Source organism: Nyctereutes procyonoides, unplaced genomic scaffold (genome assembly GCF_905146905.1).
Source record: "Nyctereutes procyonoides isolate TBG_1078 unplaced genomic scaffold, NYPRO_anot_genome, whole genome shotgun sequence".
NCBI lineage: Eukaryota > Metazoa > Chordata > Mammalia > Carnivora > Canidae > Nyctereutes > Nyctereutes procyonoides.
The window spans coordinates 138,236-163,760 of record NW_026575046.1 but is presented as its reverse complement, the minus strand read 5'-3'; the positions used below and the strand labels follow the sequence as shown (position 1 = coordinate 163,760).

The 25,525-nt window shown below is 52.8% G+C and overlaps 1 protein-coding gene and 2 long non-coding RNA genes across 4 annotated transcripts in view; 2 read left to right on the top strand and 1 right to left on the bottom strand.

Annotated features, from left to right (window-relative positions):
• Nucleotides 1-223: 223 nt before the first annotated feature.
• LOC129509651 (uncharacterized) lies at nucleotides 224-2,771 on the top strand. Its single transcript, XR_008664381.1, has 2 exons — nucleotides 224-627; nucleotides 1,349-2,771. It is a non-coding gene; the product is annotated as an uncharacterized LOC129509651 (long non-coding RNA).
• A 15,979-nt stretch (nucleotides 2,772-18,750) lies between these two features.
• LOC129509761 (uncharacterized) lies at nucleotides 18,751-19,862 on the bottom strand. The gene is made up of 3 exons (XR_008664392.1): nucleotides 19,482-19,862; nucleotides 19,265-19,356; nucleotides 18,751-18,993 (listed from the first exon to the last, which is right to left on the bottom strand). It is a non-coding gene; the product is annotated as an uncharacterized LOC129509761 (long non-coding RNA).
• A 3,049-nt stretch (nucleotides 19,863-22,911) lies between these two features.
• Nucleotides 22,912-25,525, top strand: part of ANKH (ANKH inorganic pyrophosphate transport regulator) — a 116,764-nt gene continuing 114,150 nt past the window's right edge. The window contains exon 1 of one of the 2 annotated variants that reach the window (XM_055325876.1): nucleotides 22,912-23,360. In XM_055325876.1, coding sequence (XP_055181851.1) covers nucleotides 23,265-23,360 — 96 coding nt within the window. In that variant the 5' untranslated portion in view covers nucleotides 22,912-23,264. Of the gene's footprint in view, nucleotides 23,361-24,136; nucleotides 24,238-25,525 lie in introns of those variants that run through there. The other variant, XM_055325877.1, reaches the window with a different exon arrangement.

The window sequence follows — 25,525 nt, the reverse complement described above, 5'->3', positions numbered from 1 at the left end:
GCCCCGGTCCCCGACCCCATCTGCTCCCGGTCCTCCCGTCCCGCCTGGGTCTCTGCCTCTCTCTCTCTCTCTCTCTCTCTCTCTCTCTCTCTCTCTGTGTGTCGTTCAAGAATAAATAAAAATCTTTAAAAGGTAAAGATAAATAAGGTGGAGCCCCAGCTTCCAAGGAGTTTAGTCTAGAAGGAACAGCTCAGTGCTCGTCTGACTACATTCCAAGCCAGAAGCCTGGAGTCGAGAGCCGAGAGCGTAGATCAGCCCAGACAGTATGCGAAGGGAGGTCAGAGTGAGTGAGATTATTCCAGAAAGCAGAGGAGATGGAATCAGGGAGGTTAGCAGGGAGTCAGGAATAAACCAGGGTTGAGCTGTGGGAAAGCTAGGAAATGAGCCTGGGATCCTGACGTGGGAACGTGTCAGACACCGGCCTAATTAGGGGGTTGACCTTACTCTCTGCGTGTTAACGAAGAGCAATGTCTTCCGCGGCCGTGGACCTTTCCAGCCTCGCCCGACACTCGAGGGGAGCGAGAGGAGCGAAACTGAGACGGAGATGGATGCCTGCAGGGCAGCACCGTGCTGGGTTGTAGTGTTGGGACTCATCTGGGAGGGACAGGGGTGCGGAGTCCGCGTGAGGTGAGTCCCCCGGGGGTGGGACCAGAAACACTCAGCGGTGATCTCGTAGAGAAGCTCCCGTGTGATTTCATGAAAACCCCAAAAAGGCACTTAGCGATTCACTCAACACGCACGCTTCTCTGTTTCCACCAGCATCCTTGGTGGCACGGACTCCAAATGCCATCCAAATTCTAAGATGTTTCTTTTTTTATGCTAACATGTCCAAGAATTGGGTGTTTTGCAGTCAATATGTACATTTAATGTGGGAGCGATGCTTTTTTTTGGGGGGGTATGGTTTGTTTTTAAGACAGTCATCCCAAAGTCAATGGTGTCTTAGGATGAAGGAAATGTAAAGATATTGTTCCCCTTTTTTTTATTTATTTTATTTTTTTATTTATTTTATTTATAAATTTATTTTTTATTGGTGTTCAATTTGCCAATATATAGAATAACAGCCAGTGCTCATCCCATCAAGTGCCCACCTCAGTGCCTGTCACCCAGTCACCCCCACCCTTGTTCCCCCCCCCCTTTTTTTTTCCTTGTTTCCCTTTTTAAATGAGACTGAGGCAAAGGTGGAATCAAGGCCCAATCTCTTGTGGGTGAGAAACCTGCACGTCTGTGAATGACACTCTTCTAAGGCATCAGAAATACTGTGTTCCCTTGTAAGGAGCTTGCACGCAAAGATGCGCAGCCACCCCACTAACCTAGCCAAGCCGTCAGCTGTCTTATGGCCATTTTCCAGGCACCTCATTCAGCGAGTCCAGTTGCCTTGCACTGAGCTTGCAGCCGAGCCCACAGCGGCCAGGAAAAGCCATCCCCTCCCACATGGGGCTGAAAGACGGAGACAGACAGGTAACAACAAGGACCTGGGTAAACACTGAATTGCAAACTACAAAACATCACAACCCAAATCCAAGATGCCGTGATACACGTCAGAGGGTCTAGAAATGGTCTGGGCCACCGGGGAGAGCCTTTTCTTAAGGTGTGATTTTTTAGCTCATCTAAGAGCTCCCATTGAGCAGAGGAAGGTCCTGAGGTGGAACTTGCTGGGTCAGAAGTTATTTCCGGGAAGAAGCAGACTATTCCAGGCAATGGGAAGGGCATGTTCAAAGGCCCTGAGGCCAGAGGGAACATGCTGTTTCTCAGGTCTACAAAGAAGGTCAAGGAGGTTTGAGGGGGGAGGTTTGCATGAAATAAGACCAGAAAGTCGCGTGGGTCATGGAGACGTGGCTACTTATCCCAAAAGCATAGGGAGGCAGCTACTCTTTTACTTTAAAATGTTGGATGGATGAAAATCTTACGGTGACAATTGGACACGCAAGTAATTTCTGTTTAATATGAATGGAAGTTTAAAATCCATGCAGTGTCACACGCTGGAAGGCTCCTTCGTGATAGCTGGGGCTTCTGTCTGCAAACATCCGAGACGTGAGCGCGGGCTGCAGCCAATACACGCTCCGCGTCAACCAACAGGCCGCGCCGCTGGTTCTTCCCAACCGGGTGATCCTCGTAAGCAGCCTGTGGACTCGACTCGACCTCAGATCTACAAAATGACGGGCTGTCCTTCCTCCCCGAAGGGGACTGCAGTGCTCGGGGCAGTCCCAGAGCAAGGGGTGCAGCACCCCTCCGGGTCCTCAGCCTGACCACCGAGGGGGCTCGATCCATCGGGGCTGGGGTGGGGCAGGGGCATGGGCTGAGCTTCCCACAGGAGCCAGTACTGGGGAAACCACACAGGCCACCGCTTCCTAAGGCCCGAATGACCCCCCGGAGGAGGCCCGAAAGCCTGAAAGAAAGCAGGCCTAGAGGATCAGGGAAACGAATCTGTAACAGAGGCAAGGCAGTTTGGGAGCCTTGTTTTCCAATTAAAAGACCTTAAAATCGGGAAGTACACCACACAGCACCAGTGGGGGTGTCAATGGGCCCAACTTTTGGAGACCCAGGTTGGCAGCGTGCATCGCGAGCCTTAAAAATGTCCATACGGGGCAGCCCGGGGGGCTCAGCGGTTTAGTGCCGCCTGCAGCCCAGGGCGTGACCCCGGGTCCCGGGATCGAGTCCCATGTCGGGCTCCCTGCATGGAGCCTGCCTCTCCCTCTCCCTCTGCCTGGGTCTCTGCCTCTCTCCATGTCTCATGAATAAATAAATAAAATCCTAAAAAAAAAAAAAACCCACCTCAGGCAGTGTGGCTCCAAAGTCTATCCTCTTAACCTCTGTACCCCATGGCCTCCCGTAACTTTCCTGGCCCACTCTTTATCTCATTTCCCCTTTTACAGCCTTACCTCACCCGTGCTTCAAGGCGGGGAAGCCCGGCGGCCCCAGGTGCCTGGTCTGGACTCTGACTCCTGTCCTTAGTCATCAACCACACTGGCTCCTACGCTCACGCTGCTCTGGCTTCTGAACCACAAACCCCCCGTAACAAGTCTTTGTTGTCATAATCCTGGTCTGTTTCTGTACCTCTCAGGCGCTCAGATCCTCGCGGCCTGGCCCCTTCCTTCCTCCGCGGGCGCTGAGGCCAAAGCTCCGGGCGGTGGGAGCAGGAGGTCGGCCTGCCAGCGACTCCCGTGAGAGCAAGTCTGGAGGCGCCTGGGGGCTCCTCGGGGACGCACCGACTCTTGATTTGGGCTCAGGTCATGATCTCGGGGTCCCGGGATCGAGCCCCGTGTCAGGCCCCCTGCTCAGCTGCGAGTCTGCTTGGGATTCTCTCTCTCCCCCTCCGTCCCTCCCCTGCTCACTCACGCTTTCTCTTGCTCTCTGGCTCTAAAATAAATAAAATCTATTTTTTAAAAAAAAGTCTGTGTAATGAGCATGAGGGGGAACCTTCCTAATAATGAATCAATCACAACTCTGCCAACGCGCGGTGACAGCCCGTGTCATGGAGATCCGGCGGGGGCGGGGGCAGGGGGGATTTTCTGCTCCGTCAAGCTCATTGCTCAGACGAAGGTAAATCGTATTACTCTACTGGTTTCCTACGTTACTGGTTTTTTTCCCTGCTTATCGGATCAGTTGCTGAGAGGGGGTTGTCAGCATCCGTAGCGGAGGTGCGGGTTCATTCCTCCTTCGCTCTGCTCATTTTTCATTCACGTGGTACAAAGCCGTGTTGTTAGGTGTATACAACTTAGGGTTGCTTTGTGCTTCTGTCGAACAGCTTATTCATCATTAGGAAATGTCCCTCTTCTCCTCCAGTAGATCTTACCTTAGGATCTACTTGTTTTTATAATAATAACAGCCACAGCAGCCTTCTGGTGGCTTGTGTCGGAGTGGCGTGCTATTCTGCATTTTTTTGCATTCAATCTGTCTTTTTATTTAAAGCATGTCTCTTAAAAACAGTGTATATGTTGCTTCTCATCCAGCATGGCAATCTTTGGCTTTTATTTTCTTGAAAAAAAAAACGTTTATTTGAGAAAGAGAGAGAGAAAGCAGGGGCAAGGGAAGAGGGAGAAGCAAACTCCCTGCTGAGCATGGAGCCCAACTCGATCTCACAACCCAGAGATCATGACCTGAGCCCAAATCAAGAGTCAAGTGCTCAGCCGACTGAGCCCCCCCGCCCCCCCCGGGACCCTGACAATCTCTAGTTTTATTTTATCTTTTTATTTTATTTTTCAATATTTTTCAATTTTATTAGTTTCCTGGGAGCTCAAGAACAAATGACCGCAAACCAAGGACTTAGAACAACAGAAATAGGCAGCCCGAGTGGCTCAGTGGTTTAGCGCCTGCCTTCGGCCCAGGGCGTGACCCCGGGGTCCTGGGATCGAGTCCCGCATCGGGCTCCCTGCATGGAGCCTGCTTCTCCCTCTGCCTGTGTCTCTGCCTCTCTCTCTGGGTCTCTCATGAATAAATAAATAAAATCTTAAAAAAAAAAGAAGAACAACACAAATGTATTCTCTCAAAAGTCCAGATGCTGGAAATCCAAAATCGAGGGGTTAGCAGAGCTACGTAATCTTCCTTGGGAGCTTCCAGGGAAGAATCTTCTCTTGCCTCTTCTAACATCTGATCGTTGGTGGCAACTCTTAGCGTTTCTTGACTTGCTGTGCCTCTGTCGGCCTCTGCCTCCCATGGCCTCCTTCCCTCTGTGCCTCATCCACCCTGTGGCCAAATCGCCTGTTCTCCAAAGGACGCCAGTCATTGCATCGAAGGTCCACCCTAACCCAGGGTGAACTCCTCTTGATTCTCCCCAAGCTTTATTGAGATAAAGTTCATTGTTGATAAAGTCCAGTGCTGTGTCACTGTGGGGTGTATCGCAGTCACTTAACTTCCATGTGTAGTGAGCTGGTCAGCACAGAAAGGGCAGGTCATATCCATCATCTCATGCAGATGCAAAAAAAAAAAAAATGAAAAAGAGGAAAGCGAGGTAGGGAAAGAAAAGTCTTTCCTTGTGATGCAAATTCTTGGGATTTCCTCTCCTGGGCCTCATCTTAACCTGAGGATACCTGCAAAAACCCTACTTCCCACACCGTATTCACGGATGTAGGGGTTAGGACTTGAACATCTCTTCTGGGGGAAACACAGTTCAGCCCACTTCAGTCCATCCGTGTTTAACACAATTCACGATGGGGCGTCTGGGTGGCTCAGTCAGTTAGCGTCCGTCCGTCTGCCTTTGGCTCAGGTTATGGTCCCAGGGTCCTGGGAGGAAGATCTGTGTCAGGCTCCCCGCTCAGCGGGGGTCTGCCTCTGCCCCTGCTTGTGTTCTCTCACTGTCTCTCTCAAATAAATAATCTATAAAATCTTAAAAAAATAAATAAAAGACAATTGATATTCCTGGGGGGTGTGAAAGTGGCAGGAGGGCCCGTGAAAGCGGGTGGCGAGAGCCTTCTGGCTGGACCCCGCCCTCAGTCAGCACAGCTCTTACAGTTCTGTTTTGGGATTAAGCCGTCCGTTAGAATGAGTCAAATCAAACTAAGTGTGTTATTATCAACCCAGAGTGGTTAGAAAGAAAGTTATTGCCTTTCCAGTATTATGCAAAGTGACTTTTGTACATTTTTATATTCCAGAAGGTTCCTGGGTGTGTCCTATGGCTGCTCTACTTCATGGCCTTCGTTTTGTCTTTTTGGCTCTCCCAAGTCTTTCCCAGACCTTTCAACCTCCCCGCCCTCCCTCCTTCCTCCAGGGCTGTCCACATAAAGGACCCATCAGCTCAAGCCCTATTCCTTGGGTCAAACACCTACAAAACCATTTTATGAACGCTGACGATCTGTAAAATGCAAAGTTTATGATTATTATGGCTCCGTCAGCAAAGGGGGAAATAGGAGTAAGTTCCATCGGCTGAGTTGACAAAGAACGGTGGCTGCAATAATCACAAATGGAACGAGGTTAAAGTCTCCAGTGTGGTTCTCAAAACTCCTGAGGCCCGTCTTGTCTTCCCGTCTGCCAACCTAACACTCCTCTCCTCGTACCTGCCCAGGTACCCCCGTGGGAAAAGCCCTGCGCTCTCAGACTCACGCTGCTTCATCTTTCGGGATTGCCCTTCCCTTCCTCTTGGTGTGCCCCTGTCTTAGTTACTAAGATATCGAATGTTTTTAGCTCCTCCTCCTGGACCCCATCCTGAAGGTCAAGGATGAGCCCTCCACACTGCGGCCAGGAGAAATCTGTCCCTTCTCACTTCCTTTGTGTCTCTCTCCAGCACTTCCTCGCTGTCTACCCTCAGCAGAGTCATGCACAAACACCTCATGTGTCCTGTCGGGATTATCAGCCTCCTAAGAACAGAGGCTCCATCCTACTCGTCATCACATTGCCAAATCCCAAGCGCTTTCCCGGGAGACAGATGCTGGGGGCATCAGCTTCGTGTTTCCGACAGCGAGATCCGCCCACGCGCAGAATGTGAGGAGACATCAATCCCACCGTCACCCACAGATCAATAAACACAGAATATACATTTAGGCTTAATTTTGGGGTCAGGTCTCTCAGAGCGAGGAGATATCCCTGAATTATTCTGTCCCTCAACCGCCGGAAATCCTCGTCTCCTCATAAATACTGAAAACGAGATATTTATCAGAGATAAAGCATCGGATTTGATTCTTGACCATTACCAATTCCAATGTTATCTGGTTCAGAAAGAGGCAATCACACAACAGACGTAATGAGTCCATGACCCGGCAAGATGGTTCCAGTTGTCCTAATCACATACCGTCGTTCCGATGCTGCCCTCGTAGAGCTGGCTTTTTGACTTTTGAGCTACTTAGCAATGAGACATAGTTTTACTATCAGGATGGGGACTTCTGCTCACCTGGAAAGTGTGTCAGGAGTTTACGGGCAGCAGTGACCCGTGACTCGGCGAGGGGACAATGGCCACGAGGTCCGCCCCGCGCCAAGCCCTCCTGGGGTCACGGTACGTGCCCACCTGGATCTTTACTGCTTGTGACCTGCTGCTTCTCGCAAGGCTGGTCCTTCTGTAGTGTGGGCACCAGGTCGGTCCTGCTGGGTAGGGCTGGGTGTTGGGAAACGCGGGTAGAACAAGATTGTCATCGCCTGTACTTACCCTGTCGTCACTGTAATCACCAGACAATGAGGCGAACACAGTGAGAAAGAGATCCTGCGTGACTCTATCCCCCCTGAACTAGACCGACTGCAAGGATTCCGGCAGTTTATCCGACGTGTGCAAACTGGTCCGTGTCTGATGCCATCGCGGGGACCGTGCTTGCTGCGTGTATTTTGATTCGAGTTTTCGTTTTGGAGCAGGTTAGCAGTAAACACCCGACTCGCCCATCGTCTTCTCTCTGCGCACGTGTTCAGCGTCACGCTGGCTGTGCCCACTATTTCAGACGTGCTCTTGCCGGCCCTGTTCCCTCAACCAAACACCGCTGGCCTTCTCGGAACATGCCCTGTCCCTCTCCTTCCATTGCCCCTTCCTTCACTCCCTGCCCAGAGTGCACATGAGTAGGAATTTTTATCGTAATTTCAAAATCCTCCACTAAAAACATCCGCCTATTTTTTCGCCAGTGGGGGCTCCGCTCCTGATTACGTCTTCACCTTCTTTAGAGCAGCGATTCCACATCATTGGGATTTGACAGAAGTCAAAAAAAAAAAAAAAAAAGATTCCAATTCAGCATGGTCAGTCTGTTTTGCCAAGTAAAAATGTTGAAAAAGAATAACAACCATCTCAACATCACTCATCATCAGGGAAACGCAAATCAAAACCTCCAAGAGGGGCAGCCCGGGGGGGGGGGGGGGGGGGGGCTCAGCGGGTTAGCACCGCCTTCGGCCCAGGGCGTGATCCTGGAGATCCGAGATCGAGTCCCGCGTCGGGCTCCCTGCAGGGAGCCTGCTTCTCCCTCTGCCTGGGTCTCTGCCTCTCTCTCTCTGTCTCTCACGAATAAATACATTAAACCTTTAAAAAAGAAAAAAACCCAAAACCTCAAAGAGGTATCACTTCACAGCTGTCAGAACGGCCGACATCGAGACGGACAAGTGCTGGCGAGGACGTGGAGAAAGGGCGCCCCTCATACAACCACTGTTGGTGGGAATGTGAACTGATGCAGCCACTGTGGAAAACAATATAGAGATTCCTCAAAAAAGTAAAAATAGAACTACCCTACAATCCAGTGATTCCACTACTGGGTATTTACCCAAAGAAAATGAAAACATTAATTCTAAAGGACATACGCAGCCCCACCTTTATTGCAGCTTTATTTCCAAAAAAAACGGCTGTTTTTGCCCATCCTTGGCCCCCTCCCCTCCGGCAAGCAGCAACTTGCTTCCTGTGACGATGAGCGAATGAGTCGCGTACCTACAGATCTGGGTGTCCAAGCACTGGGGTGCCCGGTACCGTGCCAGACGTCGGGTCTCTAGGACACAGGACGAAAGCCACCATCTGTTCCTCAAGGAACTCCCAGTGTGAAGAGGGTCACCCCTAAGAAGACGGCCAGACCCAGCGAAGCCCGTCGGGCTGGAGGCAAACGCCAGGAGCCAGACGGGCTTGCGGAGGATCCCGGGTCAGGAAAGAGAAACGAGAATGAGAGGCCTTCCAGAGAGAAAATATTGGAAAATTTGGGGGGCGGGATTTACACAATTTGAAAAAACCCAAAGTGGAACAGCGTAGCTTTAGAAACACTGGAAAATGTAAGGAAAAAGTTAAATATTGCTGTAAGAATCCGGGATATGATGCACAGGACATCCAAAATCTGCATTAGTCGACTGTTTGTGTTATTGGTAAAGGCTCCCCGTCAACAGGAGGCGATTAGCGGTCAAGGTTTGGGGAGATGTTCAGCCGCACGGGGCGTCCATGTCCCGGGCTCCACGCTGTTCAAGGGGCAGCTCCAGCCAAGGGGCTGACGTCCAGGCCCCTACGTGGCCCCTGGCTGCTCAAGTGTCGTCCTGCACTAGCAGGACCTGGAACCTGCCAGAAATGCGGAGAAATGTGTCGGGTCCTGGCAAGGCGACCACATAAAGGACAACTGCATTGTAACAGGACCTCCAGGGCCCCGCGAGGCCTTTGAGGCTCCAGAAGCACTTCCGTCGCCTACCTCCTGGCCGTCAAGGCCCCCACCGGCCCGGACGCCCGCGGCGGCGAGCCCCTTCCTACCCACTCGGCCCGGGCCACGCGAGGGCCTGTGCCTGTGTCTCCAGGCCGATCGCCACCGTCACCCCCCACCCCCCAGCCCACAGTCTCGGGACTGCCGGGAGCCATGGGTGTTCCCACGGGTGCCGAGTGGGCCGGGCAGCCGGGCTCAGGGCCATTGGGAAGACGGAGACCAGAAGGGACCCGGGTGCCAGCTGGCAGTGTCGTGGGGCCCAGAGGCCACCAGGGACCGCGGAGCCGGGCCCCAGCCCCCCGCAGCTGGGCGTCCCAGGGGGAGGCCTGACGCTGGCCATGGGGACACCGCCATGGTGGGGTCACCCACACCCCGCTTTCGGGATCGCGACTCGCAGGGCACCCAGGCAGCATCGCACAGCCATAACTGGCGGCCACTTCCCGGGACCCTGAGCCCAGCACCGGGGCCACGTGGGGCCTCACGCTGCCAGGACGGCTGCCAAGGCACCGTCGCCTCCTCTGCGGCCCACCGGCCTCTCCAAGCGACTCACACATGCCGTACTCCCGGGAGCGGGGTTGGACACACACTTACGGAAGAGGACATTGGAGCGGGGAGTCCCCGAGGCCTCCGATCCCTTCCCACCAGCTTGGGGTGTGATGCGGTATAGACGGTGAGCAGTGCCCCCCCCCCCCAACGTGTGTCCAAATCCCAACACCCAGAACCCGTGACCGTGACCTTACTTGGAGAAAGGGGTCTTTGAGAATCAGGGTCAGGATCCTGAGAGGCGAGCAGGGCGTCTCCCCTCTGGCCCCCGGGGGTCGAGCCTCCAGAACCACGAGGGACTAAACCCTTCGGTTTTAAGCCACCAGCTCTACTGTGATTTGTCCCGACAGCCCCAAAACCGAACTGAAGAGCCTTCCACCTTGGGGGGTGCCTGGGGATTGAGCTGGTTACGTGGCTGGCCCGTCCCTCACGTCCCTGGACCCCTGCCCTTGCACCCTCTCTCTCTGGTTAATTAACTGATTTAATCTTTTTTTGCTTTTTTTTAAAACAATGCTTCATTTTGTGACTATTCCTCTAAAACCGCGTTGGCATCTAAAACCAATAAAATGTGCGTACCGTAAATCTGTTTGATTTCAGGTCAGGAAAAACCCAGATTTGAACACCCACGTTCAGAGAATTACTAATTTTAAGAACGTACAATCAGAAAATAGGATGCACAGAGTAGGGCAAGACATTAGCCACTTTTTTCCTCAAAAGAAAAAAAAAACGAAAATGCTTTTTGTGCAAAATATTTTGCAGTCAATAGGTAACATGATTTAGGGACGAAGATTACTCGTGTTGTTCCTATAGTGTCTGAATTAGGTTTTCTTTAATGGGCATTAAGCACAAAAGAGAGGAAACGGAGAAGAGCAGGCACAAGAGCTGAGACGCCTGCCGCGAGTCTGTCTTGTAGCCGCAAGCTGTCAGCAAAGCCGGCAACGCCTCCGCTCCGTTTTTTTGGTATAAACACTTTATTTTGAGCCTCTCTTCTCTGTCTCATGCTAATAAGACACTGTGACAGCACCCACGGGCTCGGGCGGCTCGGTCGCTCCCGTTACCCTCCCTCCGGGCCCGTTCGAATCGGTCCCCCGAGGCCCCTGCACCCGGTCGTCCCCCCGCGGCGCTGAGCCGCTCCTGTCCTGGAGCCCCGTGTCCCCCCCGCGTCCCCCCAGAGCCCGGCCTATGGTCTCCTGCGGGTCCACTGCAGGACGCGTGCCCGTGGCTCGGAGGCCGCGTCTCTGAGGCCCCGGCCGCCGTCTCCATGTGCCCCAGCTTGCTGTCCCTCGGCCACCGCCTGTCCCGCGGGCCGACCCCGGTCCTCTAACCCAAGCTCGCCGCCCCAGTCCTACCCCACTCCCTGGATGGCCCCGCAGGGCGGGGGCCCCCGACTCTCCGTCCAGCCTCCCATCCCCACAGGGGCCCAGCAGGCGTGCGGCCGGGGTGTCCATGCGAACCCCCGGGTTCCCATCTCCAGACAGGCCCCCTCGTGGGCTGCCGCCACGACCCGCCTGCCCCTCGCCCCACTCCAGGTCCCCGGCTAGTGCCTCGCACGCCGGAGCGCTTCCCGGATCGCCACTTACCGCCTCCACCCTAACTCGGGGCCCAAGTCTCCAGTCTCCGTCCAAGGCCACTGCCCCCCTCCGCCCTGTGCTCAGGTCTCCTCTCTGCTCAGCATCACAGGGCCGCTTGCCGTCCCCCTGCCAGGAGTCGGCATTCAGGGTTCTATTGCTGGCACCCGGGACGCTGCTCGGCTCATCGGTACCGATGAGGAACCGAATAAAGGGCAAGTGAACGAGCACAGAGGCAGGGGCGTGAGGCTGGTGCTGTCGCCTGCACGCAATGAGGAGGAAGGCCGGGCTCCGGTACCTCAGGAGCGGCCGCCGCGTGCCCTGGAGCGTGGGCAGCCCCAGGTCCAAGCGCGTGTCCCGTCGTCTTAGAGACCAGTTAGCACTCTTGATTTCTGCCTCCGAATGATGACTCCCAGACTGATTTTGAAAAATAGCCAAAAACAGGATTTGGGGGGCAGAAAACAATCAGACTCACCTTCACTGACTATTAGGATGGGGGACCGCGCAAATTTAAATATGCGGGATTTGCAGGGAGGATGCAGGCCAACCCCGGGAAAACACACCCCGTAAACTTGTCCCGCAACCTGCATTGGGACCTGAAAGGGCAGATGCTCGTCGCAGCTAATGCGTTGCTCATCCGCAGGCTTTTTGAGCCTTGGGCCACCTGCCGTGGATGGGCCTGTCAGGACAGGTGGACACACACGCAGCACACCCCGGAACACGGGCCTTAGGGATGCTGAGCAGGGAGTCCTGGGAAAACACGGGGACAAATGCGTCCCCTCCTGCTGGGATGGAGCCTCCAGCAAGCAGCAGCCCTGGCCGGGCCGGCGGCCAAGCCTCCCCGGGATGAGGCCTGGGTGGACACCTGCTCTGGCGGCCACCCTGGCACCTGGAGCTGGCGGGCTGCTTAGGGTCAGGCGCAGGTCGAATGCCCCCCCAGCCCCCCCCCACGGCCCCGGCACCAGGAGGGAACTGGAAAAATCCTAACACAAAGGCCAATGAGCCTCAGTCTCAATCCAGAGCCGCTCCCAATCCACCAGCAAAACACTTTTTTGGAGACAAACTGGCAGGATTCTTAGACAGAAGGAGGCAAAAATCCCCGACTCAGGAAAGCCAGGCGCTCTGTGGAGGGGCTGAGCCTTTTAAGACGCTGGAACATTCTTGGGTGGGACGGTTCATCAAAACACAAACAGCTCAGCAGTTCACCTTTACCCAAAACAAGTTCCTCCGCGAGCTGCCCCAGGCACGGCCTCCACTGGGCCAACGAGGCGGGCGGGGTCTCCTGAAGGCCCAGTGCTCACTGGGCCGCGGGGACCACTCCCTGCGTCCCCGTTCCTGGCGATCCAGGCCGCCCGCCTGCTGCCCCACCTCCACCCAACCCGGGGGCTGCCTCCGTAAGCAACCCCCCAGCTCCGTCCGCCCCCGGCCGTGACCCCGGCTCCCACTCCCCCTGGGTGCGGTCAAGCCGGCAGGAGCGGGCCAGCATGGCTGGGAGAACCGGCTTTGGAATCGGGGACATCTAAAATGTAGATCCAAGGAGTCGGTCCTCCCAGGCCAGCCCCACCCTATGTGCAGAGAAAAGGGCTGCACTTGGACACCACTTCCCATGGGTCTTCAGGTGCCCAGCACGGGCCCTCCCCAGCCCTCCCCCGTGGCCTCAGCGCTCCAGGGCCGCTCCTCCCCAGTGAAAGGAGAGCCCCGTGGGGTCCCTGAGCTGCAGCATTCCCCCCCCCCGACGTATGCAGCTGCACCCCAGCCCACAGGATCCTCCCCACAGGACGCACAGGGCACGGGCATATGCACGTCGGAAAGCTTAGCAGGAAAAAAAAAGGACGTAAAAAGAAATCGTCGGTATTCTTACACCGATTACACGTCTAACTAATGTTTTGGATACAGGGAGCTAAAAACGGATCATGAAGGTTAACCTCTCTGTTCGGTTGCCCTTCTAATGAGGTTACTTGTGACAGAATAAAAAGTGGCCTCTGAGGACCTCTACTCCCTGGAACCGGAGGGCATCACCTTATATGGCAAAAGGTGAGACTCTGAAGCAGGGACTTCAATTAATAGAGTGGCTGAGCTGTTGGGGAAAGAGGACGGACGTTTGGATGGTTAGGCCTTGCGAGGAAGAGGCATCTGTGACACGTCGTACATACGGGGCGATGTGTGTCTGTGTAACACGACCGGGGGGCAGAGGGCCACGCGCGAGGCGCCTGCTGAGCTGTCCGCCAGTCCATCCGCTCTGGAGCTCCCAGGGGCCACTGTGGGCAATGGGACCCCATCCCTGACCCATCCCATTGAACCAGGATGGACGCCCGACCCAACCTGGCCCACGCAGGGGTCCCGCTGTTGAAACATAGACCCAGGAGCAGAAGGGACCTGGTATCTAAGCTCAGGAGCTGTGGACGGGCATTTTGTACTCACGGCCTGGACCAGAGAGACAGAAGAGGACAGAGGACAGAGAGGAAGGGAGGGAAGGGGCAAGAGGGAGAACAGAACTAGTGGTTTAGGGACGGAGAGGGTCCTGACGGTGGCCTTACCAGTCTAAGTCGACCTCTCTTACAGCCAACCAAAGGAATTCACAGATTCACTGTGGAGAACGAACGTAACTTGTGTCACAAGTGCTCTGCAACCGACGCAGCACCACAGAGAAGCCAGTGGGAAGTGGGGATGGAGGCAGCCCGGCCCCCGCCGCCCCGACCTCCCGCCGTCCCTTCTCCAAGCCTTGCTTCATCTCCCCATTTCTGAGAAACCGCCAGCTCCGCGGCTTCCCTCCTGGAGCCCTAGGATCACCCCATCCTTCAGCCTGAACCCCAGGCTCTGAGGGAGGGCTGCGACTCTGCCCTTCGTGGAGGCCGAGAAAAATCAAGGCCGTCCCACCTCGAGTTTAGCATTAGCTCAAGTCCAGCCATCGTAGGCCCCTGGGAATAAGAGCTGAACTTTACGGGAAAAACTGCAGAATGTCCTCGATGTCAATCCCGTATCAGAAAGACAACAGAGCCCACGCCCCTGGAAGAAGCTCCCATATTAGAATGAGAACAGAGCTCAATGCCCTTGAAAGCCCCACATCAGAATGTTAACAGAATTTGAGAAATTCCTCCCCCCCCTTCTGAAAATCCCCTAGACCACCCTATAAAAAACCCAGCTGTAACCCACCTCGGTGTCCAAGTCCCTGCCCCCCTGTGTCGGGTGCACTTGGACCCAAGCTCGAGCTTGCAAGTAAACCCTCGTGGGCTTGCATCGGTGTCGGCTCCTCCCCGGTTTCTCGGATTCGCAACCTTGGGCACAACACCTCTGAGCATCGGACATCAAGAGGCCCTGCCCTGGGGCTCAACAGCTTTTAAGTCCCGCCTGTGTGTGTGTTGAGTACCAACCTTGCCCCGTGTTAGCTCTAAGACCTTAGAAATTTGCTTAAGCCTTGTGTTTACTTCTGCTGCGTTAAAAAAAAAAAAAAAAAAAAAAAAGGAGGGGGCATCAATGTAGCAAATTCATAGAATTACTTCAGGGATTAAATGAGATGATACGTATCAAGAATCTAGCGCAGCGGCATCTGGCGTTCAGAAAAATTGCAGTAAATATTAGCTATTGTTAGCGATAGAGCAAATAGGAGGCTGTACAAATTCTAAAGCAAATTAACTGGGTTGATGTAATATTCAAACATAAATCAGAAACGCGCTCGTGCAGCCCTTTATGATGCGCTGGCCAGGTGCACTGCTGAATGCTGCAAGCCACCGTGTTCTCTATTTGCGTGCTTATTTGTTTAATGGCTGCTCCATGAAGAAAAGGCTTCTGATTTATTTTATTTTGTTTAAATATACATATATGCTTTATTTAAAGTAGGTTTATACTGGGGCACCGGGAGCTGGGTTCAAGAGTCTGATGCTCAACTGACTGAGCCACCCAGGCACCCCCAGCCTCCAACTCCTGATCTCAGCTCAGGTTCTAATCTCAGGGTCGTGAGTTCAGGCCCTGCATTGGGCTCCAAGCTGGGCATGGAGCCTACGTTAAAAAAAAATAAAATAAAATAAAATAAAATAAAATAAAATAAAATAAAATAAAATAAAATAAAATAAAATAAAATAAAATAAAATAAAATAAAATAAAATAATAAAATAAAATAAAATAAAATAAAATAAAATAAAATAAAATAATAAAAAAGTAGGTTTATGAAGATCTGGTTTACACGTACCAAGATTTCACCCGTTTTAGGTAGACAGTTCCATGAGTCATGTGATCACAACCACAGTCAAAATGTAAAATATTCCTATTTCCCCAGAAAGTTTCCTTGTGCTACTTTGGAATGGATCCTTTAAGCTCCCCCCCCACCCCACCCGCAGACAAGGGCAGCCGCTGGTCTGATTTCTGTCCTGACAGTAAGAGTTTCATCCATATTGTGCTGTTTATCAGTAGTTTGGCTTGTTTACTGGGAACAGGATTCCACGGTTCGGCTCTATCACCACTTGTTTATCTATTCATCAGTTCATGGTTGTTTGGGTTGTTTCCAGGTTCGGACCATCACGAATAAAGTTGCCATAAACATCTGCATGTGGGTTCTTTTTGTGGACATGCCTTTTCCTTTCTCTTGGATAAACACCCAGGAGTGGAATCGTTTGGTGAGTGTGTATTTGAGTTCATAAGTAACTGTCATTTTCCAAGGTGATTGCACTATTTTGCACTCCCAACATGATTAGGAGAGCTCCATTTGCTCTGTAGCCTCCCCAGCACTTAGGTGCTTTTGCCAAATATTTAAATTTTAGCCATTTTAGTGAATGTTTAGTGGTTTTAATGCACATTTCCCTAATAAGTAAAGGAGAGTCCTTTCATGTGTTTATTAAACACATGGATTTGAGTTATTTGTATTTCTATTGGTATGTTTTGAAAAGATTCCTATATTCTTGATAAAAGCCCTTTATCAGATATGAATTTTATAAATATTTCTCCCCAATCCATGGCTAGTCTTCTTAATTTTCTTAAGAAGAGCTTTGAGGCACCCGGGTGGTTCAGTGGTTGAGCGTCTGCCTCTGGCTCGGGGCGTGACCCCCGGGGTCCTGGGATCGAATCCCGCGTCGGGCTCCCTGCAGGGAGCCTGCTTCTCCCTCTGCCTGTGTCTCTCATGAATAAATAAATAAAATCTTAAAAAAAAAAAGGAAAAAAAACAAGAGCTTTGGAAGAGCAGAAGTTTTTACCCGTGAAGTTCAATTTATAAATGTTTTTGTATGTGGTTTGTGCTTTCGATGTTGTGTCTAAGAAATCTTTGCCTAACCTACGGTCACAAAGGTTCCCTCCTATGTGTTTATCTAGAAGTATTGTAGTTATTACATTGAATCTATGATATATTTTTATTTAATCTGTACACGTGGCATGAAGTATGGCTCGCAGGTCATTATTTTGTTCCAGCAAAATTCGCTGAAACTATTATTCCATCTCCATTTAATTACCTTGCCATTTTTGTGAAAATCAATTGGCCGTATACGCGAGGGGCTATTTCTCATTCTTTATTCCGTGGATGTGGATGTTTCACCTGAAGCACACTGTGGTGACTACGGTACCTTTCCAGTAAGTCTCGAAATCGGTGAACTCAAAACCGAGTTCTCCAGTTTTGTTCTTTTCCAAGATCGCTTTGGCTATCCTCAGTCCTGTGCTCTTTCTTCCTTTTCTTTGATTGGGATTCTGTTCAATGTGTAGACCAGTTTGGGTAGAACTGATATCTTAATAATGCCTTCTGGTCCATTAATCTATCTCACCTCTCCATTTAGTGAAGTCTTCTTTGAACTCCTGATGTTTTATAGTTTTCAACATTTTTTTATTAGCGCCAGCCCTAAGTATCGCATGAATTTTAATACTACTGTCAATGACAGCTTTTAAATTTCAATTGCCAACGTCTCCCTGCTGGTATATTATAAACACGGTGGAGGACTCTAAGTGCCTTTGCATCCCGTGACCTTGCTAAGCTCACGTATTAGTCCTAGTAGCTTTCTCATAGAATCTCTGAGGCTTCCTAGTTAAACTATCTCATCATCTGCAAATAAAAAAAAAATGTTTTTTCCTGCCAGGGTACGTCGTACCTTTTATTTCTTGTACTTGCTTGACTGCATTCGCCAGAATCCTCGGTACGGCTTTGAATAGGAGCGGTCAGAGAAGACACTTTGCATTGTTTTCAGTCGTGGTGAGATGACGTTTGTTTTGCTCGATACTACACACCCAGCACCTTGCACCACGCCTGGCACACAGTAGGCCCTCAAAAGAGGTTGCTGAATGAATGAAAACAAAGTTAGCTTATCTACATAGAGATTAAAATGGCATTGGTTTCATTACTATCTTGTCCAACTACTCAATCTATTGAGTCACAAGTAAAATTATGTAACGTGTTGCAGGTTATCATTTTGAAATTAGGAACCTTTTCGAGTATAAAAATGCTCTGGTGGGAATATAGGAATTTAGGGACAAGCTATCTAGTTGATGTGACACCGGACCGCATATTTGTCTGATGAATTAAAACTTTAATTAATCAAATTAATAGACTCAATTAAAATGCAGTAACAGTAGAACTATTGTTTGTCTGCCTCTTCTCTGGGATAGTCAAGTCTGAGAAGTGACAAAACTTGATTTCTACATATTATCAAAATGCTAAGGGAGTCCAGTTAGTACTAACTGCATAATGGAAAGGATTAATATCCTTCCCAACTTGGAGATTAGACATAAAACACTTTTAGAAAACTCAATTCAAAACATATCACTTGGTGTCTGTTACTGTCCTGGGGGTGGAGGTGAGAAATAGGAAGTGAAAGCAGATTGTAGTATTTTAAATAGTTCCTAACCTTAGGAAATTACATATGTTGTGGTAGTTATCAGACATATATTAGAAATTGAGACTAAAGCAGCTTTACATCTGATTGCCAAAATAAACAGAAGAAAAAAATATCAAAGGGAGCTAGAATTAGAATCTTTGTGAAACACATGCTATGTTAAAAGGGCTTTTTTTTAAAAAAAAAAATAGACTTTAGACCTGGATAGCTTAGCAAGAATAAAAATTTAAGCTTTATTACATATTTTTAATTATATGCATTTTACGTTATTCTGGTCATTTTCTAAAAACAAGCAAAAGCAGGGACATCTGGCTGGCTCAGTCAGTACAGCCTGTGACTCTTGATCTTGGGGTTGTGAGTACGAGCCCCAAGTCGGGCAAAGAGATTACTTAAAAACAAGTGGGCAGAGTTTGGAGAAACAGAGGCAAAGAGGTCATGAAAAGTAGCTGTATTTTAATATTGGTTCCATCTGCATTCCATTCCAGACCTAAGGTTTGCAGAGCCAGGATGAATTACCTATACACCTATCCCTCGTGTGTCGCCATCACGAGCCAAATACGAGCCAGCAAATCATCACGTGCTCACCTATATAAAGTACGTCGCTTCCAGACTCTGAATCCTGAAAGGTGCTAGTGGTGGTGGTATTTTTGAACGGCACCAGCAGAACCCACCCCAAAGCTTACTCTTGTTTTTTTTAGTCACTTTTAAAACACAAAATAAGTCAATAGTTACCAATACACAATGTCATCAGGTTGCATAATTGGCCTGGCAAGAGGCTCCCCGAATGTCTTATTCCCTAGCAGTTATACAAAAACAAACAAACAAAAAATTTTAGCAAAACAAAATTTATAAAACGCATCATATATGGATAAGACCTGTATCTGTGCTCTGTCCAAAGCAGTCAAAAATCCTTTCCTCAGAATCAAAGAGGACAAAACAAGAAAAAACATGCATGACGTGTATGTCTGCTGCCCATGATTGTTTTCTTCTGACTTAATTTCACGTTTTCGACACCTAAAACATGAATGTTTCCAAAGCCAAAATTAGATTGCAAAATACATTCAGAGAATTCCTTCTTCCATCCCCATCTGACCCTGTGCTCTTTCTTTCACCGCAGATAAGCACTTGAAACATTTGTGGACTATACTTCCAGTGTGACTTATTCACAAATACAAGCAAATACATGCATGTATGCACAGCCATATTCATAGTTCTCTCCCATTTTACCCCCTCCCCCCCCCAATGCATACCATTTCAGTTTGGCACTTTGCTTTTTTTCACTTACCAAAATATCCTGCAGACCACTCATTAACAGCATGCTAGAAATAGTCCCCATTCCTTTGTGCAGTTCAACATTTGGAGGTATCCGTGTGGTCCCTTTAAAAATATTAAAGAAGTCATGAAGAGTGAGACCCGTTAACTCCTGGCACAATATAAATAGCTAATTCTAGTTTATGTATAGCAAAAGTTCCATTTCTGGACCGTTTACCCACACCACTCACCTCCTACCTCCTATTGGTGGGACATGCTGAGGGTACAAACCCTGGCTTTGATCGCTGGCCCAGGCGAACTGTAACAAGGCTTCGGGCCAGAAGGACACACGGATGGCAAGAGTCAGGCTTGCAGCTGGGGGGGAGGGGAGGAGAAAACCTTCCTTCCTGCTCTCTGGAAGCTTGGATCGGAGCAGGTATCATGACTTCATCAAACGGAACAATACTCATATGAACGCAATTAAGCAGCCTAGAAATCAGAGGCTTCCCCACGCCGCACCCCCAATGGGCCGTGCAGTAAAATTGTACGAGGCTCCAATGTAGAACCGTAAGGTTGACCTTATAACTAGTCTACTTTGGGGGGCTCCCTACTCATTTCGAAACTAGACACCAATATCCAGAACTAATCCTTCCCCTAGAATGATCTGTTAGGCTGCTTGCTTACATGAACTCCATGAAGGGCCATAAATATGTGTGACCCCTGTAGATAGCTCTACAGAGTCAGTCTTACACAAATCTTTATGACTTCTCCTTCCAGCTCCTGTCCGTGGCTACAGTCCCAATCTGCAGCCAGTGGGCACCTCAAGTTAAGGAAATCTGAGTTATAGAATCGGATGATTTTAGACACGACCTTTTATTCTGTTCTTTGCAACAGATATAGGGGTAACTTGTCCCTAGCCATTTAAGATCAATTCCTGAAAAAGAAAAGAAAAAGACACACATGTAACTTTTAGTTCTCTTTTTTAATTAGCTTCTTCAAAAATTGGAGTTAATAATTTTAAGCGTTAAAACAATGGTATATGGCTGGTCATCTGTGAAATTGTTTCTGTGCAAAGTTAACTTTTTCCAAAGCTCTAAAATCAATGCCCACTTGCACTTCTGATGACATTTTGTAAGTATTTTTAAAAACTTTTTCTTCATATAAACTGCTCTATGCCCATCGTGTTAAATATTGAAAAGTATAAAAGGAAACTAATAATACTATGCAGCTGTAGCTACACACTGTAAATAGCCGGATATATTTTCTTCTGGCATTTTTCCTATATGTGTATATTTTCTCCTTACACTTTCCAGTGTAGAGCCTGTAAACCTTGCAACGTCCTTTGGTCAAAAAAAAAAACTGTAAATTGATGAGAAAGCTATACCCCCTGAAAGAGAACACTCTGAATCCAATGTAGATGACTCCACGATCTCTTCTTGGGTTCCGTGACACTTAGAAAACTTCATTATCATCCCTTGTTTTTCTGGAGTTATCTTTTCAAACAACTACTAAGTGAAGAGAGGAAGTTAAAGAATGGCCAAAACCTCCCTTTGAAATCAATTCTCTGATTGAGTCCTTGACAGAAGAAATAATCAAATGTCCCCTCTTTCCACCTTGCCACAGGGCGACTGAAACTCAGAGGCCTCTCAAATCTAAAAAGTGCTCTTTGCCATAATCAAAGATGACACTGTTAGATCACTCATTTATAAAGTACACTTTTGGGGCAGCCCGGGTGGCTCAGTGGTTTAGTGCCTGCCCTCAGCCCAGGGCGTGACCCCGGGGTCCCGGGATCGAGTCCCACGTTGGGCTCCCTGCATGGAGCCTGCTTCTCCCTCGGCCTGTGTCTCTGCCTCTCTCTGTGTCTCTCATGAATAAATAAATAAAATCTTAAAAAACGAACAAAAGTACACTTGTAGAATACTCGCAAAGGAAGACGGCCCTTCATGGATTCACCGGGTCTTTCCCACCTGCGCGGGAAGGCCTGTGTCTGCAAGGCCCGCAGCGGTGCCAGCAACAGCGTCGCAGGCAGGTCCTCATCAAGAGAGCAGCCAAAGCAAACCCGGCTTGATGAGCATTGATCGGAGACCTCATCAACCCCACATTCCAGACAAAGGTCAGTGCAATTAGATTGCTTTGAGTAAAACAAGCCCATGGAAACCTAGGGTAACAGTGGATAAACCATAAGGTGATATTTGCTTTAGAAAAGAACTCCTGCCCCGAGGATGCCTTTAAATAAATAACAAGCTCTCTTAGTATATGGCGCAGAGGATTCGGCTCCATTAAAACACACCTTTCAGGAACATGCTACGGAGGAGAGTCCTGTACACGGGCACTTCCTGTTTTGCTGCGGAGTCTTTTAAATGATATTACTGGACACCCCAACACAATTAATAATTACCAGATTTTCATTTTAATTATAGGGGACGTCATTGGAGGTTACAGCAGAGCCACAGGGTAAATTGTCCTCCTCTTTCTCAAGGCCTTGCGTGGACTGTGTGGAATTTTAAAAGGGCTCTCGGAGGGCACAAAGTATGGGAAGCGTTCAGGGCTTGGAAATACCCGTGGAACGCCCGAGGCCTCCAGCCCGGGAACCCAGCTCATTCACAAGGCTGAGTGTGAGGCAGCAGGCTCCTTCTCGGGTGCAAAATCACTTTATTGCTTTTGACAAGGAATTGCTTTAATTCATCGCGCAAATGAAGCTCTGCAAGCCTCGTGTCCTGTAGGGGTGGACGCGCTCCCCCAAGGTTCCCGGTCTCAAGAGGCCGCCGCGGGCTCCAGGCCCGAGCCCACCCGCAGGGGCGCTCCTGGGCCGCAGGTGCCGGCCCCGCCCCGCCCCGCCCCGCCCCGCCCCGCCCCCGCGGGCTCCTCCTTCCTCCCTCCTGCGTCTGCGAGTGGACCGCAACCCCGCGACCCCCCGGCGCCCCGGGAGCACCCCCGTGACCGCCCGGGACTCCTCCCCCCACCGGAGCACCCCCCGCGACCCCCCGGCGCCCTGGGACCGACCCCCGCACCCACGACCCCCGGCGCCCCGGGAGCACCCCCCGTGACCCCGCGACCCCCCGGGAGCCCCCCCCCCGAGCCCCCGCCGCCCATCTGTCCCGCCCCAGGTCCCCGGGGCCCGAAGCAGGCCCGCCCCGCCCGCCCTCCCCCCCCCCCAGGGCCCCGGGGCTCCCGCTCCTCCGCCGCCCGCGCTCACATCCCTGCCCGGCCGCTCTCGGGCTCCGCGGGGACCCCCCACCCCGGGCCCCGCCATCCTGCGGCCCGGCGCCCCCGCCAGGCCCACCCCGCGCGCCCCCGAGCTCGGCGGCCGCCCTGCGGCCTGTGCCTGCGCAGCGCCCCCCGCGGCCACGGAGCGCAGGCGGCGGCGGGGGAGGAGGGCGCCGCCCGGCCCCGCCCCGCCCCGCCGCCCGGCCCCGCCCCGCCCCGCCGCCCGGCCCCGCCCCGCCCCGCCGCCCGGCCGCAAGGCCCCGCCCCTCCACCTCGGCCCCGCCCCCTCCCAGCCCCGGCCGCCCGGCCCCGCTCTTCCAGGCCGCCCGGCCCCGCCCCTCCACGCCGGCCCCGCCCACCCGGGCGCCCGGCCCCGCCCCTCCGCCCGGCCCCGCCCCGCCCCGCCCCCGCCCGGCCGCCGCCGGGTCCGCGCCTCCGCGCCTCGGCGCCCGCCCCTGATTTCCTCCGCACGGCGGCGGCGGCGGCGGCGCCTCGTGCGCGGTATTTATTTATTTCCGGGCCCCGGCGCGCTTATAATGGAGCCGCTGTCCGCGGAGCCCTCCGCCGCCGCCGCCGCCGCCGCCGTCCCTCCTCTTTTTTTTCCCGGCAGATCTTTGTTGTGTGGGAGGCCGGCGGGGATGCGCTCGGGCTCGCGGCGCTGCTGCTAGAGCCGCCGCCCGCGCCGCCGCCGCCCGGACCGGACCGGACCCGACCCGACCCCGCGCCCCCGGCCGCGACCCGGACCGGACCCGGACCCGACCCCGACCCCGACCCGCCACAGCCCGCGCCGCGGCACATGAGCGTGGGGGCGGCCCACGGCGGGGACTATGGTGAAATTCCCGGCGCTCACGCACTACTGGCCCCTCATCCGCTTCCTCGTGCCCCTGGGCATCACCAACATCGCCATCGACTTCGGGGAGCAGGTGAGCCGCGCCCGCCGCGCCCCGTCGCCGGCCCCCGCGCCCGCGCCCGGTCCCTGCTCGCACCCATCGCCCTCCCCGTGCGCCCCATCATTCTCCCATCACCCCCATCACCCTCCCCGCACCCATACCCTCCCCTGCACCCCATCACCCTGCCCGCCGCACCCCATTACCCTCCCATCACCCCATCACCCTCCCCTGCACCCCATCACCCTCCCCTGCACCCCATCACCCTCCCCGCACACATCACCCTCCGCTGCACCCCATCACCCTCCCCTGCACCCCATCACTCTCCCATCACCCCCATCACCCTCCCCTGCACCCCATCACCCTCCGCTGCACCCCATCACCCTCCCCTGCACCCCATCACCCTCCCCTGCACCCCATCACCCTCCCCGCACCCATCACCCCCCTCCCCCCACCCGCACCCACGCCGCGCCTGGGCCTGGGACGCCCGGGCGCCGGATGACGGGCGCGGGGAGCACCTGCCGGGAGCCCCTCCCCCCGGAGCCCCCCCACCCGGGAGCGCGGGGCCGGGCTCGGGCTCGGGCTCGGGCTCGCGCTGCCGCTGCCGCTGCCGCTGCCGCTGCCGGCGCCGACCTCTCCCCTCGCAGCTCCCCCTGGAAAGCGGCCAAAGCCCCGAGGGCCCGGGGCCGCCCCGCGGGAGGGCCTCGGTGCGGGCGGGGGTTACGTAAGGGGCTGTTATGTAAACCGCGGCCCGGAGCACCGGCACGGCGGGCGCCCCAGCTCGCCCGCCCCCGCCCCGCCCCGCCCCGCCCGTCCCCGTCCCCGTCCCCGTCCCCGTCCCCGTCCCCGCGCTGCGGGCTGATGGCGACCGCGGGGACATTCGCGCTACAATGTATCCAAGTGGATTTCCCAGGTACCTCCGATTTTGTTTCTTCTGCCCAGCTTTAGATTAGGGTGCCCCAGATGTGTCCTCACGGGCCAGCCGTTGGCCTCTCTGGTTTGGGGCGCTTCCCTCTCTCTCTCTTTCCCGTCTGGACATTTTTGTTTGTTTCTCGTGTTTTCCCCCATTTCTCTCCATGTGGCGTCATTGCAAATCCGGCGCTGCGGACGCCAGCCGCGGGGCACCGGGTTTCCGCACTTTGCCTGCGGGAGCGGTCCCCGCGGGGCCTCCGGCGGGATGCAGCGGCCAGGCCCGGGGCAGGTCGGGGCCACCTTGGTGGCAGGTGCCAACAGCGCGGCCTCGCCCTTGCTCCGGTAGCCTGCTCCTTTCCTCCAAGGCAAGAGGCGTCTGAGAACATCCGTAGAGAACATGCGCCCCTGTCCGTGCCCTGTCAGAAGGCCGTGTGTGGGACCCCTCCAGGTGAGGGTGTCTGCTGGAATTGGTTCCTCCCGACTCAGAACTTCTGCTGGGCTCCCGAATGCTTAGCCCACGTTGTAAGCTACGGTTTACTTCAAAGTGTCTTGCCAAGAAGGGTTCACGAGATGGTACAGTCCCTAGAGACCTTTGTCTGGTAAGCCAGCAGATTGCCTTTGCTGAAATATTGTTTTTTTCTGTTGCCACTTGGGCCCTGGCAGCAGCTCACCAGGGTCCCCCAAGGGCCTCTCTGCTGTCTCACCTCCTCTCTACCCAGCTTCCCTTCTGTCATAGTTAACCGGAGACTTCAAGTGTTTCCTATAATCCGAGGAAGGGTTTTAGGACCTGAATTCAGGACACTGGCCTGCACATTTTAGATGAGTCACGTGCTGTGTGTTCACCTGCACCTTTTACTATTTAAGGCTTCTTTTTTTGGAGCCACCCTCGAAGGGTTGTCAGAAAGCCAGGGCTGCTGACCGGATCACTTCTCCTTGAACTGTTGTAGTGTCTGTGTGTGTATGCGTGCATGTTAGAGAGAGAGAGGGAGAGGGAGCACACACTCACGAGTAAGAGAGGGACGGAAAGAGAATTATACGGGGTAACTGGTGGAGGTGAGAGTATGCTGTGTTGTGACTAAACGACCTAAAACATACCGTACTGTTACCTCACACAGGCCTTGATTTAATGCCGGGCTGATGCAACAAGGATTTGATTCTAGTGTAAGGGAAAGGATCTCCTGAGGTCACCAGAGGGAGGGTTGACATAAACGGTTATACACATGGTTTATCCCAGGGGGTCTAATAATGCAACCGCATCCTTAAAACATCGCAGACCTAATTGTCACAGC